This window comes from Mustela nigripes, chromosome 18 (assembly GCF_022355385.1).
Source record: "Mustela nigripes isolate SB6536 chromosome 18, MUSNIG.SB6536, whole genome shotgun sequence".
In the NCBI taxonomy this organism is placed as follows: domain Eukaryota; kingdom Metazoa; phylum Chordata; class Mammalia; order Carnivora; family Mustelidae; genus Mustela; species Mustela nigripes.
Window position 1 is genome coordinate 39,719,385 of NC_081574.1, and position 21,625 is coordinate 39,741,009.

Here is a 21,625-nt window from a genome sequence, read left to right on the forward strand (position 1 = left end):
TTATATACCCCACGGTTGTGGGGGAGGTGGTGAAGGAATGGGGGATTTCGACAGAGTTCTCACATGCTAGGGAGGGTCTACAAGGTGCCGGGGGGCAGTCTTTGCCATGATGGCTTGATCAATGTCATCTTTAGGTCAGGCACTAACATCAAGATAATGGGGGATTCTTGGTGGGGCATTATGATCCGGCTATCATTTACATTCCTTTCTACCCCAGTCTCCTCCAGTTTATGGTGGGAGGGGGACATTAGGGCTTCAGGAACCAAGAGTTATTTGCCTCTGGAAATCTGTGCTATTGATAAGGTAACCTCCCTGTTCAGGTCTCTAGGACATCTTGTAGAGCAAGGGAGATTCCTGTTCTACAGGATTGCGATCTCTGCAAGTTAACTATTTATCGTTTTATGGCAGTCAGGGGTGCCTGAGGAATGCTACACATATGGAGGGGAGCGGGAGAAGAGGGGGTGCAAGGCGCCAGCTTTTGCTGTGTCCTCAGCCAGCCTCCTGCTCCCTCATCAGTAAGACCTCTTCTTCATAAGGCCATTACCTTAAAGAGCATTTAAAGACAATCAAATCTAGAATTCAACATCCATAAAGGTGTGTTATTAAAACACAATTTTTCTCTCTAAAATAACCCTCATTTACAGAGATAGCCAAATCAGGACTAATTCACTTGTGAAACAAGTCCAGTTTTAACAAACTCGGCCCATTATTTACATAAGCTCAGCAAGAACAGTGAGTGTGATCAATAGATCTTTTAGAATCTGCTTTACTGGAACTTTGTATAAGGAATCTCTAGGTTGAACTTTTAGTAGCCTCTCCGGGCCAGAAGCCAAGCCCTGTACTTGCCATGAGGCATGCCTGCAATACCTTTGGGCGAATTCCTCTTCTTGAGAGTGCACCTACCAAGGAGTGACATTCTTTACTCACCTGGTGAGGCTGCTGGGAACTCTGTAAGCAAGGTATCAGGCCAACAGTCCCAAGGGGCTTTATGGCTCCAGGTTTCATAAAGTCAACCTTAGTTCCTTAAAGCTGTCTGGTCATATCTGAGTCTTTTCAAATATGACATCCCAGTCAAAGCCTTGGTAAAATAACCCGTGTTTCCAATTCTTTCCTGTTACAAGGAGAACAGATTCTTATTGAACTTATGCAAATGACTGATTGCCATGGAAGAAAGAACACTTACTGAGACCTTTTGGTTTCAGAGGGTTCAGATAAAGAGAAAAGGTGAATGCTTTGAGCACTTTTACAAATGAGCACTTTTACATCTCTATAAGTTACAGATAACTAGGAGGGAGTATCCCTAGTCTGTAAGAGCAAACAGTAGAGAGAACCAGCAATGTTTAAAGTAAGACAAAACATTAACAGACACAACACTATAATCTTTTAGTTCATTTAGTCCCATGTTACTAATTCTGGTGAATGCGGCTTTAGTCAGTTCTGGAAATTCTTACCCATTTCAGTTTTGGGATTTTCAAGCATATCAAATATCTGTATTTGTTCTGAAAGTCCTTTATAGAAATATCCTTGAAGATAAAACTCATTTTACTAGAGAATTAAAACAATTATAAATTACAAAAACTCAGAATGGATATGGTTAGAGCTAAAGAGACATGGGAGTTTACAATTTAGCTGCAAGGAAATCAGGTTATTTCTGTGATACATAACATTTCCATAATTACAGTATCAAGCGATGATCTCTCAAAACATTAAAACTTTAAGAAGTGCATAGAATCTCTAGAATAGTTATAGTATTTTCCCAAATGTAATCCAAGGTTTATCATTGGTTCAGTAGTACTTCATGAGCAACTTCACATACCAAGGAAAAGCCTGAGTTAAAGAGATTTACAATTTAAATCTTGTCAACATTTGCTAAAATCTTAGAAAGTTTTAAAGCACATGCCTAAATATAATTAGGGATGTTAAACACCTGATAAAACTGAACATAGAAACTCGTTTTTCTGGGCAGGCAAAGAGAAAACCATTTACATTTTCTTAACAGATCAATTGATCTAAGAAAACATTGTCCTTTTGAACAGAGACAATTTCAGTCTTGTACCAATGTACCTTTAAAACCCATTCATTTCAATCTTAATCCATTCTTGACCATAGCTAAAATTCCTTTTCTGAAGATTTCCCTTCACAAACCTTCTACAACTTTCCTTTGCATTCAGGTTTTGTCCCAAGCCATTTCCTTCTAAACAACCATCTCATTTAGGACAAAATTACCTTCCTTTACCTTCAACAAAATGTATTCCCATTCCTTAAATCTTTCTTACATATCTCCTACTTTCCTACATACAGTTTCCCTTTATTTCCATCAGTCTTAGTTACACTAAGCAGAACTTTGTATTCTTAGAAACACCTTTAGTTATTAACCAATTGTGAACTGTTACAACAGAATTCTTCAGGTGGCAATTTATGAATCAGTTAAGTAGAAAACAAGCTTACCAGCAGATTTAAATACTCTTAGTTTCTTTGCAGTAAGAAGTCAAAAGCACAAACCTACATTCAGTAATTAACGACTTAGCATTTTATCCTGTTTGGTTAAGACCTAGATGTCCACAATTCAATTCCATTTGTCATCCAAGCAAAACTTTAAAACTTTCGGGTTACCAAAGACTTTGAAAGCTACTTCAGCAATTACCCATTAGAACTTTGAGACAACAATTAACCATCAGTTTCGTCATTTCTTTGCTAACAAATTTTAACAAGTAACACAAGCTTATTTGACCTTCAGTAAACTTTGATGGAATAAAAGCTTCACATTTACTGCTGTTAACTTAAAAGACACGTCTTATCTTAATTAAACCAACAAACTTAACTTAGTTCCAATAGTGATTTACGTTCCACCTGGGCCCACTCCGCTTTGAATGTTTACCTGAGACATGCGTGGGAAGATCTGGAGTGGGGAGTGTTAGGTCCAGGGGTGCTCTTCTTGCTCCTTTACAGTGGAGAGAGAAGGAGCCGTGGTGCATGATCTAGAGGCCAGTCATGCAGGCTGCACACACGTTGGTGCAGAAACACGTAAGGGGGAAACAGAAGAAGCAAAGCGCTGCCAGGAGGTAGAGAAAAGATTCCCGGTTTTAGAGCTCATAAGGCCCAACAGAGGAGCAGACGCCATGCTTTCCCATCAGCCAGGGGGGAGGGGTTAGGCAGTCCAAGTCAGGCCAGAGAACACAGGGAAACTTCCCCGAAACAAAGAGAGTTTCGGCAGCTGCTTGGGAATATTCCTTATGGTCTCTGTCTCGAGTTAGACCAACCCCAGTTGGCTCCAGTTATAGCCATTAACACGGGACGTGAGTGAGGGAGAAGCCCCCACATCTATTAAGAGAAACAGAGAAATAAAGCCAGAGTCCCCTTTGCTAGGGATGGCCCAGCAACCTGGGTTTACTAGAAGAAGGTTTATTTACGTAATTATCATCGAATATGTCAGGAGAAAGTTTACAGCTGACTCATTTGGGCAAACACATTCCACAAAAGCCCCTTAGTCTGGGGTCCTGGTGTAGAGCAATGAAGGCCTAGGTACGAGCGGTGAAGGTATCCTAGGTCCATTTGCCCTGTTTCCTGCAGAGATCTAACTGATAGATCCCACTGAGGCCATGCAGTGTTACAGGAGCTCAGTCCTTTCCTATGTTTTGCAATCCAAATTATTTCCAGTGGGTTAAAAGGCACCCCAAGGTAGAGTCCTTGGGAGCTGAAGAAGTCTACTGAGGCCATGCTTCCAGAAAAGTAATGAAGGTCCATTACCAAATCCCCTGACTCCTGTGTGGCGTCCCGCACAGGGTATGTCAGAGGTTTCAGGTGTCAAAAGCGACCGGAGGTGTCCCTCAAGATATCGCTATTGATCACCGTCATGCCTTAAAAGGCCCTGGAGGAGTGCCGGCGTCCCTCCACTTCCCCATCGCATCCTAGGCTACAGATGGGTGCCTGGTGAATGGACTAAAATGCTTGTGCCATGCTATCATATGTCCTGAAGACTGCATACTGTTTTGCCATATTAACCCATGGAAATACTAGAAAAGTTTGGCAAGGGGAAATTACCCAATTTCATAGCTTTAGGCGGTTTGCAGAAGACACTGATGAGAAACAGTAAAGATTGAAATCCATCATGGTCTATGCGACATTCCAACACATGTGGTCCTTACAGCCAACTTCCCTAGGAAACGGTCCCCGGTTGCGTTTTAATTCAATCGGGTACTGGTTTCGGCCGGCTCCCAGTGGAGGTCCCTCGGCCAGAAGTGGCTAGACCGGGCATGTGGAGGGGATCACATTAGATCAATCAGGAGGAAACCTCACACGGGAGTCTTAAGATTGGCAGCCGTCCTGGTGACTTAGGTGGCTGTCCCGTGCCCAAGAGAGACAACTTTCTATAAGAACAGGAATAAAGAGAGGCCATCAAGTTTCTGGGTCTTATTGCCATTCTGGCCAGGGTACTAACTTACAGCCAAAAGGCAGACGTTCTCCTCCCCATAGAGTAGCCATGGGCTAGAGGATTACAGCCTGAGCAATTGACATGCAAGTGTTCCAATAAGACCATACTCCTTGAAAAAGCCCTGGAATGAGAGTACAGGAAAAGGAGAGAAGGTACTCACCAATTTTGCACCGAAGCTCACAAATCTCCTGCCTGGCTCGCGAAAAATGATGAAGTCCCAGAACCTAAGTCAGGTTCCGTGGGGTGAGGAGGTTCGGAGCCAACGACTAAGAAAGAATTCTTAAGACGTCGTTGGTGCAAAATGGTGGTTTATTAAAGCACGGGGACAGGACCCGTGGGCAGGAAGAGCTGCTGCTGCCCCGGGTTGTGAAGGTGGGCATGTTATATACCCCACGGTTGTGGGGGAGGTGGTGAAGGAATGGGGGATTTCGACAGAGTTCTCACATGCTAGGGAGGGTCTACAAGGTGCCGGGGGGCAGTCTTTGCCATGATGGCTTGATCAATGTCATCTTTAGGTCAGGCACTAACATCAAGATAATGGGGGATTCTTGGTGGGGCATTATGATCCGGCTATCATTTACATTCCTTTCTACCCCAGTCTCCTCCAGTTTATGGTGGGAGGGGGACATTAGGGCTTCAGGAACCAAGAGTTATTTGCCTCTGGAAATCTGTGCTATTGATAAGGTAACCTCCCTGTTCAGGTCTCTAGGACATCTTGTAGAGCAAGGGAGATTCCTGTTCTACAGGATTGCGATCTCTGCAAGTTAACTATTTATCGTTTTATGGCAGTCAGGGGTGCCTGAGGAATGCTACACATATGGAGGGGAGCGGGAGAAGAGGGGGTGCAAGGCGCCAGCTTTTGCTGTGTCCTCAGCCAGCCTCCTGCTCCCTCATCAGTAAGACCTCTTCTTCATAAGGCCATTACCTTAAAGAGCAGGAAATGAACTAACTTCCTAACACATGGAAAAGATAGATAAAAATGAAGAGACAGAAGAGTATGTCCCAAATGAAACAACAGGATAAAACCACAGCAAGATACCTAAGCAAAATGGAGATACGTGATGTGTCTGATAGAAAACTTCAAGTAATGATCATAAGTATACTCACTGGACTTGAGAAAAGAATAGGACATCAGTGATTCCCTGAACAAAGATTAAAAAAGAAGCAGCAAGACAATAAGTGAAATTAAAGTACACTTGCTAGAATAAATAGCAAATTAGAGGACTCAGAGGAACAAATTAATAACCTGGAAGACAGAGAAATGGGAAGTAATCAAGCTGAACTAAGAGAGGGGAAAAATTATGAAAAATGAGAATAGATTTAGGGAACTCAGCAGTTATATCAAGCATAATAACATTTACATTTTAGGGATCACAGAAGAAGAGAAAGAGACGGGGACAGAAAATTTACTTGAATTTATTATTTATTTATTTGAAGAAATAGCTGAGAACTCCCCTAATCTGAAGAAGAGATCCATATCCAGGAGGCACAGAGGTTACCCCAACAAAATCAATGCAAGGAGGTCCACACCAAGACACATAGTAATTAAAATGGCAAATAGTGGTAGAGAAAAAAAAAAAAAAACTTTTAAAGCACCAAGAGAAAAGAAGACATTTCTTATAAGGGAAATCTGCTAAGCAATCAGTTGTTTTTCAGTAGAAACTTTACAGGCCAGAAGACAGTGGCATGATATATTCAAAGTGCTGTAAGGGAAAAATCTTCAGCCAAGAATATTCTATCCAACAAGACTGTCATTCAGAACAAAGTGACAGATGAATGGATAAAGAAGATGTAGAGTATATGTATATATACAATGGAATACTACTCAGCCATCAATGATTTCATCAAAATGAAATCTTGTCATTTGCAATGACATGGATGGACTAAAGAGGACTATGCTAAGCAAAAGAAGTCAATCACAGAAAGACAGTTATCATATTATCTCATGTGGAATTTAAGAAACAAAACAGGATCATAGTGGAAGGGAGGGAAGACGAAATCAGAGAGGGAGACAAACTATAAGAGACTCTTAACTATAGGAAATAAACAGGGTTGCTGGAGGGTAGGGAGATGAGGGGATAGGGTAACTGGGGGATGGACCTTCAGGGGGGCGCAAGATATAGTGAGCCCTGGGTATTATATAAGACTGATGAATCACTGATCTCTGTGTCTGAAATTAATAATACATTATATGTTAATTAATTGAATTTAAAATTTTTTAAAAAGAACAGAATGACAGATAAATTTTCTCAGAAAAATGAAAAAATAAAGTAGTTCATGACAACTAAACCAACCCTATAAGAAGTATTAGAAGGGATCCTTTGAGTGGAAAGGAAAGGAAAAGCCATAGTAAGAGTAGGAGAAGTAGGAAACACAAAAGGTATAAGTAAGTATATCTGTAAAAACCAGCCAAGGGATTCACAAAATGATGTAAAATACGATACCATATACCTAAAACATGAGGATGAGAGAAGTAAAGAATGGGTTCCAACTTAAGCAACCGTCAGCATAGCATGGACTGCTATATGCAGAAGATATTACATATAAATCAATGGTAGCCACAAATTAAAAACCAGTAAAAATAAGCAAAGAATAACAAGAAAGATATCCAAGTATTTCACTAAAGAAAGCCAGCAAACCAGGAAAGAGAACAAGAGAAGAAAGATAGGAGAAAAACTACAAGAATAACCACAAAGTAAATAACTAAATGGCAATAACACATCTATCAGTAATTATTTTCAATATAAATGTACTAAACATCTAATGAGTAGGACATAGGGTGTAAAACTATAATATGATATCACCTCACACCTGTCAAAATGGCTAAAATCAACAACATAAGAAACAACAGGTGTTGGCAAGGATGTGGAGAAAAAGGAACCTTTCTGCACTGCACAGAATGCAGACAGGTGCTCCCATTGTGAAAAATAGTATGGAGCTTCCTCTAAAAATAAAAGACAGAACTACCCTATAATCTAATGAACACAGTACTGGGTATTTACCCAAAACACATAACAACACTGATTCAATGAGATACATGTCCCCTATATTGATTGCAGCATTATTTACAATAGCCAAACTACAGAAGCAGCCCAAGTGTTCCATCAACAGATTAGTTGGTAGAGAAGATGTGGTATATATACGCAATGAAGTATTACTCAGCCATAAAAAGAATTAAATCCTGCGATATGCAACAACATGGGTGGAGGTAGAGTGTATAATGCTAAGCAAAATAAACCAGTCAGAGAAAGACAAATACCGCATGATTTCACTCACATGTGCCATTTAAGAAACAAAACAATTATTAAAGGAAAAAAGACAAACCAAGGAACTAAGCAATTATTAAAGGAAAAAAGAGAGACAAACCAAGGAACAATATTTTTAACTCTAGAGAACAAACTGATGAATACTAGACAGGGGTGGGGTGGTTCAATAGGGGAAACATGGCAAGGGGATTAAAGAGTGTTTATAATGATATGTGAAGAAGCATTAACACCTGTTTTTTTCAGACTGTTCCCCAAAATATAGATGAAGAAGGAAAGCTTCCAGATTCATTCTTTGAGACCAGTATTAGCATAAGAAAACCAGATGAAGACACCACAAAAAACAAAAACAAACAAACAAAAAAAACTACTGGCCAGTATCTCTGATGAACATAGATGCAGAAATCCTCAAGAGAATAGTTGTAAACCAAGTCCAACAGTACATTAAAAAAATCATTCAACAATATCAAGTAGGATTTATTCCCAGGATGGAAGGATGGCTCAATATTTGCAAGTCAGTCAATGAGATATATCATTAGCAATTAGAGAAAGGATAAAATTCATATCATTTAAATAGATGCATCAAAAAGATTTGACAAAGTATAACATCCATTCATGATTTTTTAAAAAAGGCTCTCAACAAGATAAGTTTAGAGGGAACATACCTCAATATAAAAGACCTTATATGAAAATCCTACCTCATACTCAATGGGAAAAAAGCAGAACATTTCTCCTATGTGAGGAACAAGATGAGGATGTCCACTCTCACCAATTTTATTCAACAAAGGCTGAAAGTCCTAGCCACAGCAGTCCGACAACGAAAAGAAATAAAAGGCTTTCAGTATTTGCAGACGACATAATACTAAATAGAAAACCCTGAAGACTCCACCCAAAAGCTACTAGAACTGATAAATTCAGTATAGTTGCAGGATACAAAAATCAGTGTACAGAAATCTGTTGCATTTCCATATATTGTTGATAAAGCAGCAGAAAGTAATTAACAATCCCATTTACAACTGCACCAAAAATAATAAAACACCTAGGAATAAATGTAACTAAAGAAGTAAATCAAAGACCACACAAAGAAATGGAAAGACCTTCCATGCTCTTGGATTGAAATAACAAATATTGCTAAAATGTCTTATACTTCCCAAAGCAATCTACAGATTTAATGCAAATCCCTATCAAAATACCAACAACATTTTTCACAGAACCGGATCAGACAATCCTAAAGTTGGTATGGAACCACAAAAGACCCTGAATAGCTAAAGCAATCTTAAAAAGAAAAGGTGGAGGCATCACAATTCCAGACTTCAGGTTACGTTGCGGAACCTGAAACATCCTCGTCTTGTTCCTCACATAGGAGAAATGTTCTGCTTTTTTCCCATTGAGTATGAGGTAGGATTTTCATATGAAAACAGTATGGTACTGGCATAAAAATGGACACATAGATTAATAGAAATGAATAGAATACACAGAAATAAACACACAACTACATGATCAATTAATCTCTGAAAAAGGAGGAAAGAATGTGTAATGGGAAAAAGTCTATTCAACTGGTGTTGGGAAAACTGGACAGCGACATGCAAAAGAATGAAACTGGACCATTTTTTTTTTTCACTACACACAAAAATAAAGGCAAAATTGCTTGAAGACCTAAATGTGAGACCTGAAACCATAAAAATCCTAGCTAGGGCACAGGCAGTAACTTCTTTGGCATCATCTATAATAAAATTTTTCTAGATACTTCTCCTGAGGCAAGGGAAATAAAAGGAAAAATGGATTCACAGACCTCTACCTCTGGGGATAAAAATATATTATATGTTTATAAAAAATAAAAAATAAAAATAAAAAATTTTAAAAAATAAAAAAATTTTTAAAAAGGAAAAATGAACAATTGGGACTACTAAATTAAAAGTATCCGCACAGCAAAGAAAACTCTCAACAAAACTAAAAGGCAGTGTATGGAATGGGAGAAGAAATTTGCAAATGACCTGATAAAGGGTTAGTATCCCAAAATACACAAAGAACTTAACACCCAAAACACAAATAGCCCAATTTAAAAATGGGTAAAAGATATGAACAGACATTTCTCCCAAGGACATCCAGATGGCCAATAGACACATGAAAAGATGCTCAACATCAGTTATCATCAGGGAAGTACAAATCAAAACCACCATGAGATATCACCTCACACCTGTCGGAATGGCTACAGTCAAAAATTCAAGAACAAGTGTTGGCAAGTATGTGGAGAGAGAAAGGGACCCTCATGCACTGTTGGTGAGAATGCAAACTGGTGCAGCCACTGTGAAAACAGTATGGGGGTTTCTTTAAAAACTAAAAATAGAACTACTCTAAATAATTGCACCGCTGGATATTTACCCCCCAAATACAAAAACACTAAGAGGCACATATGCATCCCCATGTATATTGCAGCATTATGTGTCAAAAACATTATGTGTGTAAAAACATTATTTACAATTTCCAAATTATGGAAGCAGCCCAGGTGTCCTTTAGTAGAGGAAGGGATAAAGAAATGGGGCATGTGCGCGCGCGCGCGCGTGTGTGTGTGTGTGTGTGTGTGTACACAAGGGAATATTACTCATCCATGAAAAAAGAATGAAATCTTGACATTTGCAACAACATGGATGGATCAGAGAATGTGACGCTAAGCAAAATAAGTCAGAGAAAGAGAAAAAACCATATGATTTTACTCACACATGGAATTTAAGAAACAAATGAGCAAAGGAAAAAAGGAAGAAATGAAGAAACAGACTCTTAAATATAGGGAATTAACTGATGGTTACCAGAGATGATTTGGGTGGGGGCAATGGGTAAAATAGGTGATGGGAATTAAAGGTGATGGGAAAAAGCAAAAACTAAATAAATAAATAAAAATAAGAGAAAAACAAGAAAGAAAAGGGATTTCTCTAAATTACCTTCCGCCATTAGCTAGTGATTTGCCTTAACTTAGGTAAATTATCCATATTTTTAAATAAAGCATCTGAAGTTTTGAAAAGTTGGTGGATTGGCCAGGAGTTACTCAGGGGTTTTGGGTGAGATGGTTTTAAAACAAGACTAGAAACCAGCCGGTCTGTTTCTAGTCAGGTACCTTCAGCACACCATGCTGCCTTTGGTCCTGCTCTGCCATGGCTTGTGCATTCTGTGGTCACTTCTTTTTTTTTTTTTTTTTAAGATTTTTATTTATTTATTTATTTATTTATCAGAGAGAGAGAGAGAGCGAGCCTGTGGTCACTTCTGTGTGCACCATTCTCACATCAACCATATCGATTTTGACACATATTGAAAAGTACAGTCAACATTTATGTTACACACACACACACAATGATCTGTGGCTCTCTTTATAAAGGAGATGACGATGTACTGTTGTTGATCAATTATTTTTGAGTAAATACTTTTAAACCTTACATAGTGAAACAGATGGGATGATTTTCTTTTCTTTTCTTTTCTTTCTTTTTTTTTTTTTTTTTTTAATTTACCCTGGAAACCTGCAGAGCGGATGTTTTGAGTCCTTTTTTGACAGGTGGATATATTAGTATGGTGTTGGCAGGGGCACCTGTGTTCTCTAGGTGGATATTCACACAATTCCCAACCCTAAGAATTTTTGAGTCTTCAGTCAAAGGAGATTTAAAGGATTTTCTTAAGAAAATACATTTCCTAATTTAATTAGGTATCCAAGTTAAGACAACATAAAGGCAGCCAAATGGTTGATGGAGGAATAAGAATAAGTGGTCCTCTCTACCTATTTGGATAGACATGTTTAGAAAAATGGCATTCAGGGGTTCCTGGGTGGCTCAGTCATTAAGCATCTGCCTTCACCTCAGGTCATGATCTCAGGGTCCTGGGATCGAGCCCCGCATTGGGCTCCCTGCTCAGCAGGAAGCCTGCTTCTCCCTCTCCCACTTCCCCTGCTTGTGTTCCCTCTTGCTGTCTCTCTCTCTCTCTCTGTCAAATATGTAAATAAAATCTTTAAAGAAAAAGAAAAATGACATTCAGGTAATAACATTTTCCAGTTACATTATTTTAATTAGGATTAAGATTGGATAGTAAAATGTGTTCGCTAATCTGTGCTTTTGCTTTAGGATAGTCTATAAAAGTATACATAAGTCAGTTAAGAAATTCTACTTTTTACTCCAAGAAAATATAAACAAAAATAATATAAGGACTTCTGGAAGAAAATTAATTTGGAGAATTTTTATGAGGGTACCTAATGTCTGCCTTACACATTGCCAGGTATTGTGAAATAGAAATGAAGGGTACTTGCTCTCACTTCATTCATAATCCCCTGAAAAGTGACACTTTAACAAAAATACTGTTACAGTGTGGCAAGATCTGCAATGAGTTACCACAGGTTGCCATAGGAATAATAATATCTAAAGTTATAATCCAGTTGGTGGGTATTGAGGGGAAATGCCAAGAGGAGTTCTTTTATATTCTGAGATTTTAATGATTTCTAGAAACTTTGAAAAGCTGAGATGATCTGTTACATGAGCCTTCTAAGCTTTCTCTTAGATTAATATATACTTCCAAAATGCCTCTTTGCTTTCCCAGTCCTTAAGTCATGTCTATAGAGCCATGCTTCCTGGCTTCCAGATTCTTGTTCTCTTCTCTTTCTAGTTGTGTGACCATTAGTGGATTACTTTCTGTGCTTCAGTTTTATAAAAAGACAAGAGTCATAGTACCTGTCTCGCAGGATTATTGGGAGGATTAAGAGAGATAGTACATGGAGGACATTTTTGGAATATTGCCTGTTTTTGTTAAAGTCTCAAGAAAATTTTAGTTCTCATTATTACTAATTTTGGAAGTTAATAAACCGGGAACATTGAAACACAATCACCATGTTGATCATTTTGACTCTTTCTAAAATGCTGTTTTCTGTCAAATAAAATTTTCCATTTTTTTCCCCTTTCTAGCTCCAAGAGGAAAGCGAGGATGGAAAACTTTTTATGCTGTACTAAAAGGAACAGTCCTTTACTTGCAAAAGGTAAACATAAATTAAAAATGAAGCCCATAAAACTTTATGAAATAATTTGACAAGGTACCCACAAAATATTTACTTTGTACAAAGAGCCTACATCGAACACCCAAAAAATTACTTAATTGATGTCTAAATTCCTTGTTCATTTTTGTTGTTGTTGTTTCTGGTTAAAAATTATTCTAGAAATTATATGTGTATAATTATATATATTATATAAAGTATTTTGTACACAAAATATTTGATGATATATATGTTATAGTATTATTAAATATAAATATAAATGTGTGTGATCAGAGCTGTGTTCCATTTGTGTTCCGTTAGAAATTTTGAATATAGGTTAGACTGCAAATGGTCTGTGTAGGTACAGTCCTGTGGCAGCACTTGTTTCTTGGTTATTTATACTATAGATTAGTTAGATCCTTCATTTATCTCTTTGACTAACACTATGTAATAGAATATCTTTATTTAATTATTTGCCTTCATTTAAATCTTACCTAAATCTAGAAACACACCTCAGTCAAGTCCTGAAGCGTTGGTACTTATATAATCCAAATTATCTGGGGAAGTTTTTAACTGGACCATTTCCTACCTGGATCCTTTCTTCTAAATCCCAGAATCTGGAAATCTGTTTAGGATCAAGTTTGTATGTTCTGCCTTTGAAAAGTAATCCCTGGAGCTTCTACTTCCCTAGCTCTGTGTGTGTAAACATGAGAAATTTGTGTGTTGACTGGAATGAGGTCCACCCCTTCCCAGGGCCAAACAGGATTCCAGCTCTAACTTTGAAGGGCTGCTTGGAATTCAGGCAAACAGACAGCAAGGCAATAACAACACTGCCCTCAATGATGACTGATAGGAAAAGTCATTTTTTTTTTTAAAGATTTTATTTATTTATTTGACAGACAGAGATCACAAGCAGGCAGAGAGGCAGACAGAGAGAGAGGAGGAAGCAGGCTCCCTGCTGAGCAGAGAGCCCAATGTGGGGCTCCATCCCAGGACTCTGGGATCATGACCTGAGCCAAAGGCAAAAGCTTTAACCCACTGAGCCACCTGGGTGCCCCGAAAAGTCATTTTTTTAATGGTGATAAAAAAACACATAACCCTCAATTTTCAAGTGCACAGTAGATAGTATTAACTGTCAGCACAGTGTTGTACAATAGATCTCTAGAAATTTTCCATCTTGCATGACAGATACCAAGTAAACAGCAATTCTCCCACTACCCCTCTCCCCAACCCCTGGCAACCACTATTCTACCTTCTTTTTCTGAGTTTGGCTATTTCATGTAAGTGGAAACGCATAGTATATTTGTCTTTCAGTGACTGGCTGATTTCATTTAACATAATATGATGAAGGTTCATCCATTTTGTAGTCTATGACAGAATTCCCTTCTTTTTTTAATGGCTAAATAATAGTCTATTTTTTACTTCATTTTCTTTCTTCATTCATTCATGCATAGATCTTTATGTTGTTTCCACCTCTTGGTCATTGTAAATAATGCTGAAGTAAACAGGGAGTGCAAATCTTTTTTGTTATCCTGATTCAGTTACCATTGACAAAGGTAACACAGAAGTGGGATCACTGCATCATATCGTAGTTCTATTTATTTTGTAAAGAACATCTGTACTATTTTCCATAGTGGCTGAATTATTTTCAGTTCCCACCAACAATGCACAGGAGTTCTAATTTCTCCACATGCATGTTAGCATTTCTTATCATCTGTTTTTTTGTTTTGTTTTGTTTTTAATAATGGTCTTCCTAATAGGTCTGAGGTGATATCTCATTGTAGTTTTGATTTACATTTTCCTGATGATTTGTGATGTCAAGCATCTTTTCACATACCAGTTGGCCATATGAATGCTGTCTTTGTAGAAATGTCTCTCCAAGTCCTTCGCCCATAATTTATTCAGATGATTTGTTGTTTTTCTTTTGTTTTGTTTTTTTGCTATTGAGTTTTAGGACTTTCTTACATATTTTGATGTTAACCCCTTATCGTATATATGGTTTTCAGATACTTTCTCCCATTCTATAGGTAGCCTTTTCAATCCCTTGTTTCCTTTGCTGTACAGAAGATTTTTATTTTTGTGTAGTCACACTTGTTTATTTTTGCTTCTACTGCCTGTGCTTTTGGAATCATATTCAAGAAATCATTGCCAGTGTCAATGCCAACAAACTTCTCAGCTGTTTTCTTCTAGTTTTATAGTGTCAGGTCTACATTTGAGCCTTTAATTTATTCTGAGTTAACTTTTGTTTAGGGTATAAGGATGAAATGTCATTCTTTCATATGCAGATACCCATTTTCCTAGTATCATTTGTTAAAGGAATTATCTTTTCCCCCTTGTATACTGTTGGCACTCTGTTGGAAATCAGTTTACTGTATACACATAGGATTATTTTGGGGTTCTCTTCTCTGTTAAGTTTGTCTGTATGTCTGTCCTTATGCCCATACTATAATGTTTTAATTACTGTAGCTTTGTAATATATTTTGAAATCAGGAAATGTGAAGCCTCTAAATTTGTTCTTTCTCAAGATTGTTTTGACTATTCAGGATCCTTTCTAGTTACATATGAATCTTAGGGTGGGTTTTCTATTTCTATAAAAAATGCCATTGGTATTTTGGTAAGTATATTGAATCTGTAGTTGACTTTGAGGAATATGAACATTTTTAAAATTTTTTTTATTTTTTAATTTTTTAAAAACATATATTATTAACCCCAGGGGTACAGATCTGTAAATCACCAGGTTTGCACACTTCACAGCACCCACCATAGCACATACCCTCCCCAATGTCATAGCCCCACCACCCTCTCCGTACCCCCCTACACCGGGCCCCCCTGTTTGTTTTGTGACATTAAGAGTCTCTTATGGTTTGCTCCCCCCCAATCCCATCTTGTTTCATCTACTCTTTTCCTACCCCCCAAACCCCCCACCTTGCCTCTCGACTTCCTCATATCAGGGAGATCATATGATGGTTGTCTTTCTCCGATTGACTTATTTTGATAAGCATAATACCCTCTAGGTTCCATCCATGTTGTCGCAAATGGCAGGATTTTATTTCTTTTGATGGCTGCATAGTATTCCATTCTATATATACACCACATCTTCTTTATCCATTCGTCTGTTGATGGAAATCTAGATTCTTTCCATAGTTTGACTATTGGAATTCGGGTGCACATGCCCCATCGGATCACTGCGTTTGTATCTTTAGGGTAAATACGTGCAATTGCTGGGTCATAAGGTAGTTCTATTTTCAACTTTTTGAGGAACCTCCGTGCTGTTTTCCAGAGTGGTTGCACCAGCTTGCATTTCCAACAACAGTATAGGAGGGTTCCCTTTCTCTGCATCCTCACCAATGTCTGTCATTTTCTGACTTGTTAATTTCAGCCATTCTGACTGGTGTGAAGTGGTATCTCATTGTGGTTTTGAGTTGTATTTCCCTGATGCCAAGTGATATGGAGCACTTTTTCATGTGTCTTTTGTCCATCTGGATGTCTTCTTTGCAGAAAATGTCTATTCATGCCCTCTGCCCATTTCTTGATTGGATTATTTGTTCTTTAGGTGTTGAGTTTGATAAGTTCTTTATAAATTTTGTATACTAGCCTTTTATCTGATACCTTGTTTGCACATATCTTCTCCCATTCTGTCAGTTTTGGTTTTGTTAACTGTTTCCTTTGCTGTGCAAAAGCTTTTGATCTTGATGAAGTACCAACAGTTCATTTTTGCCCTTGCTTCCCTTGCCTTTGGCGATATTCCTAGGAAGAAGTTGCTGCAGCTGAGGTCGAGGAGGTTGCTGCCTGTGTTCTCCTCAAGGATTTTGATGGATTCCTTTCTCACATTGAGGTCCTTCATCCATTTCGAGTCTATTTTCGTGTGTGGTGTAAGGAAATGGTCCAGTTTCATTTTCTGCATGTGGCTGTCTAATTTTCCCAACACCATTTGTTGAAGAGACTGTCTTTATTCCATTGGATATTCTTTCCTGCTTTGTCAAAGATTAGTTAACCATAGAATTGAGGATCTATTTCTGGGCTCTCTATTCTGTTCCATTGATCTATGTGTCTGTTTTTGTGCCAGTACCATACTGTCTTGATGATGACAGCTTTGTAATAGAGCTTGAAGTCCAGAATTGTGATGCCACCAACTTTGGCTTTCTTTTTCAATATTTCTCTGGCTATTCAAGGTCTTTTCTGGTTCCATACAAATTTTAGGATTCTTTGTTCCATTTCTTTGAAAAAAAATGGATGGGATTTTGATAGGAATTGCATTAAATGCATAAAATTAGATTGATTTAGGTAGCATGGACATTTTCACAATACTTTTGCTTCCAATCCAGGAGCATGGAACATTTTTCCATTTCTTTGTGTCTTCCTCAATTTCTTTCATGATTACTTATAATTTTCTGAGTACAGATTCTTTGCCTCTTTGGTTAGGTTTATTCCTAGGTATCTTATGGTTTGAGGTACAATTGTAAATGGGATTGACTCCTTAATTTCTCTTTCTTCTGTCTTGTTGTTGGTGTAAAGAAATGCAACTGATTTGTGTGCATTGATTTTATATCCTGACACTTTACTGAATTCCTGTACAAGTTCTAGCAGATTTGGAGTGGAGTCTTTTGGGCTTTCCACATAAAGTATCATACCATCTGCAAAGAGTGAGAGTTTAACTTCTTTGCCCATTTGGATGCCTTTAATTTCTTTTTGTTGTCTGATGCCTGAGGCTAGGACTTCTAGTACTATGTTAAATAACAGTGGTGATAATGGACATCCCTGCCATGTTACTGACCTTAGCGGAAATGCTCAGTTTTTCTCCATTAAGAATGATATTTGCAGTGGGTTTTTCATAGATGGCTTTGATGATACTGAGGTATGTACCTTCTATCCCCACACTTTGCAGAGTTTTGATCAGGAAAGAATACTGTACTTTGTCAAATGCTTTTCAGCATCTATTGAGAGTATCATATGGTTCTTGTTCTTTCTTTTATTTATGTATTGTATCACATTGATTGATTTGCAGATGTTGATCCAACCTTGCAGCCCTAGAATAAATCCTACTTGGTCTAGGTGAATAATCCTTTCAATGTACTGTTGGATCCTATTGGCTAGTATTTTGGTGAGAATTTTCGCATCTGTGTTCATCAAGGATATTGGTCTGTAATTCTTTTTTGATGGCATCCTTCTCTGGTTTTGGGATTGTCGCGGCCGGTGCAACAAATCGACCAGGAACGTGAGGGTAAGAGGATGGTGAAAAGAACTTGAGACAAAGATGGGGGCGGGAGGAGCACTGAGGAGGATGTCCAACAGTGCCAAGTTTATTCAAAGCACGAAGGCCATATATATAGTGACAAGAGAAGCAATACACTTGTGCCTAGTTAAACAACCCTGAGTTCCCCTAAGTTTCACATTTAACTAGAAGCAGACCTCGTGACGCCAAACGGCTGATGCTAGTACAATTGTTCTGTATTGATACAGCAAACCTGAAAGTAATTTATGAGCAGTACTAGGATAGCAAGGACCAGCAATAAACTTTTGACCCCAACCGAATTGTTCTCATTTGTTTAGCAAGCATGTGGGAAGTCATGTAGGCAAGCGCACAACACATAGCACAGACCCTTTCTCAGTGCTACTCAACTTTTCCCGTCCTAAACCTTTTTTTAGGTTATTCGGACTTTAAAGGAGGCACAAGTCAGGGCCTGTTTGGTCCTTGTCTCAAGCCTAATTGTGGCATCCCACATCTCCCCCTTCGTTTTTTAAATAAGTCAAGTATAGGAGTTTGAGCCTGAGCATGCAGTCATTGCTGTCCTAGTACAAATCTGTACAATGCACCATATTAAAACAAAAGCAGGTAATATAACAAGGAGTCTATTAAACAACCAGAATGAGTGTTACTAGTGCTGCTATTCCTGCTATCAATAGACCCAGAAAACGTTTGACTCATTTGAGCTGCAACTGCAATTCAAAGGCAAACTGATAACTATAATTAGCATACCAAGGTACTTCCACTTCCACAGGTAATAACATATGGAGGTTGCACAGTTACAAACACTATAATGGGATCTGTGCCTGACGAAGGAAGGGACACAGGTAGACAATTTGTCGTCATGAATATTCATTGTTATTGTTGTCATATAATATTCATTGTGACAATGGTCACAATGAGTATTATACAATAGATGTCCCCCCTGGAAAGAGGTGAGAACTATTGATCCCAAGCCCACTACCAGTAAAAAAGGTCTAGGAACACAGGCCTGCAAAGTCAGATTGAAGTCTTTTGTGGCAGTATAACCATTTCTGGCTATTTGCACTCTGATTGGTCCCAGGGCAGCAACCAGTTTCCAGAGTTCTGCACGAAACATCCCTCCGGCTGTAAGGGGGGAGACGTCTTCTTCTCCTTACGTTCTGGCCGTTCAACGTGAGGCGAGCCATCCTCTGTTGGAGACGTGAGGATTCGGCACCATCTCTCTGGCATCCAGCATGGGGTGTCTTCATCCTGTGGAAAAATACAAACAAACCCTCGCCCTTTATTGAGCACTGAGTCTGGACCTTTCCATACTCTGGTCAAAGGATCTTTCCACTGGGCGAATGGAAGTGGAGAAAAATCAGGATGCCAAAAGCGCTCAGCCGCTATCTGACCAATATCATCCACATTTTAAAAATTTAAAACATACAGGGTTAAAGTTAAATGGATATGTGGGGAATATTTCACTTTCCCTGTCATAGCTCCCCCTCTTTTAATTTTTTAAGGTAAGATTTAAGAGTGCTATTTGCATGTTCAACGATGGCTTGACCCTGAGAATTATATGGGATACCTATAGAATATGCTATGTCGAAAATGGCCCAAAAGGTTTGAAAAGCTTGAGATGTATAGGCAGTCCCATTATCCATCTTTATTACTTTTGGGGTGCCCAGAGTAGCAAATGCTGAAAGCAAATGATTTTGAAAGTCAGTAAAGGATTCCCCAGAGTGTGCTGTAGCATGTAAAAATCCAGAAAAGGTATCAATAGAAATATGGAGATACTTAAGTCTTCCAAAATGGGGAAAAATAGTTACATCCATTTGCCACAAGCATTAAGCCTTGAGGATTCACAGCATAAGTTGGTTGGGGATGATGAATAGGGCAAGTGGAGCAGCTCTTAACTATTTGTCGAGCTTCTTCTCTAGTTAATCAAAATTGTTTACACAGAGCAGCTGCATTTTGATGAAATCGAGTGTGACTTTGAGCGGCTTGCTCAAACTTAGTGGTTAACACCAATTGTATGTGAGTTAATGCATCTGCAATAGCATTGCCCTCAGTTAAAGGTCCAGGGAAGTTAGTATGTGACCGAATAGGAGTGATATAAATAGGATTAACTCTTTTTTGCAGCAAACATTGAATACTTGTAAAGAGATGAAAAAGTTCATCATTAGTAAGAATATAAGCAGTTGGTAACAATGGAACGGCATGTGCTACGTAATGGCTATCACTGTATAAGTTACATGGTTCAGAAAATTTCTCCAGGGCTAAATGTACTGCTTTTAAATCAGCTCTCTGTACAGACTTAGTGGCATAAAATGCTCAAAAAGACTCATGACCCGAATGAGAAGATTTATAAATGCCAATATGTCCTTTTATCAGCATCTACAAAAACATTAATAGCAGAAGCGAGGGGACTTCCTGAATAGGATCATTTATTACAATAGAAATGGTAGAAAAGAAATGTAATAACTTATCTGCTAGTAAATGATATCGAATTTGTCCTGGGTAATTAGAAAGAGCTATCTGCCAATCAAGGTTAAATTTGAATAATGTCTGCACATGATCAACAGTTAACATTGGTAAAATTAAAAAAATCAGGTTCTTTACCTGTGATATGAACAATTCGCTGGCGACCCCTAGTGATCAGTTGTGTTAACAATTCTATTTGTCCCGTAATAATATGCAGTTGATGTAGTGCTAAATGGATCCATTCCAGGGGCCCTTTCAAAGAACTGTGTTCCATAAAAGATAATTTCCCCCTGACAAACATGCCTGTGCTATGACTTTCCAGTCTCCAGGGCACAAGGCTTTTAAACCTACACTATCCAGTAGGGACAAGGTATATGGAGCAGTAGGCCCATATTGTGAAGTGGCCGCCTTAATTTCTTTTAGTATTTTAAAATTTACAGTATTATAAGCCCTTTGGCCATCAGGCAGTTGTGTCACAGGGTAAGCGGAAAATGCAGAAGTATCCTCTCCTGCTTGTTGGGCTTGATAAAGTGTCCGCTGTAGCGGTGTAGTTTTTAGCAGTTCAGCTCCTTCAGGAAGTTGTCTTGGACTCACGGGAAACATACTTTTAGGCATAGGCTCCCCATCTCTGTAGGGTTTGCCAGATTGAGGATGCTGCATTACTGGAAACCCTACACTCGAGTCCTTAGGTGTAGAAATCTTAAGGGTTTCAGTCTGAGTTCGTCTATGTGTCATCAAGGCTGTTTGAACCCCAATAGACTCGAAACTTTTTCCAAAGTGGGGATACTCTGGCTGACAAACAGAATGGCTTGGGCCTACAGGGGCAGAGGCAAGGAATACTTCTTTATCGTAGTTCAGAGGCACTCCATCTCCAGGAGTATCAAAAGAATCGAATGAGAATCGGTGAGGCCAGCAACTAACTCAGGAGAAATACCTGCACCGAGATGTTCATACTCATTCTCCAATTCATCTATGGCCAAATTACAAAGAGAATCATGAGAAGCTATAGAGGTTAATTCTATAGAATGTTGCAGATCTAAAGCCTCTCGAATATCTTCCCAAACTTTCATGGTTCCTTCAGGGCAAGCACATGGTCCTCTAATTCTCAACTGATTTTTCATCTCTTGCCCTTTCTGCCAAATTTGTAAATTTACTGTTCCTCCTTTAGGGAACCAAGGACAAAGATCAGACACCACACCAGAAAATTGCTGTAAGGCCTTCTTTAGTGCTTAGACCCC

General features: G+C 38.6%; 1 protein-coding gene across 7 annotated transcripts in view; it reads left to right on the forward strand.

Moving 5' to 3' along the window:
• Positions 1-21,625, forward strand: part of PSD3 (pleckstrin and Sec7 domain containing 3) — a 736,339-nt gene that overhangs the window by 636,011 nt on the left and 78,703 nt on the right. For all 7 annotated transcript variants that reach the window (XM_059384334.1, XM_059384336.1, XM_059384338.1 and 4 more), the window contains one exon: positions 12,630-12,700. In XM_059384334.1, coding sequence (XP_059240317.1) covers positions 12,630-12,700 — 71 coding nt within the window. The remainder of the gene's footprint in view (positions 1-12,629; positions 12,701-21,625) is intronic.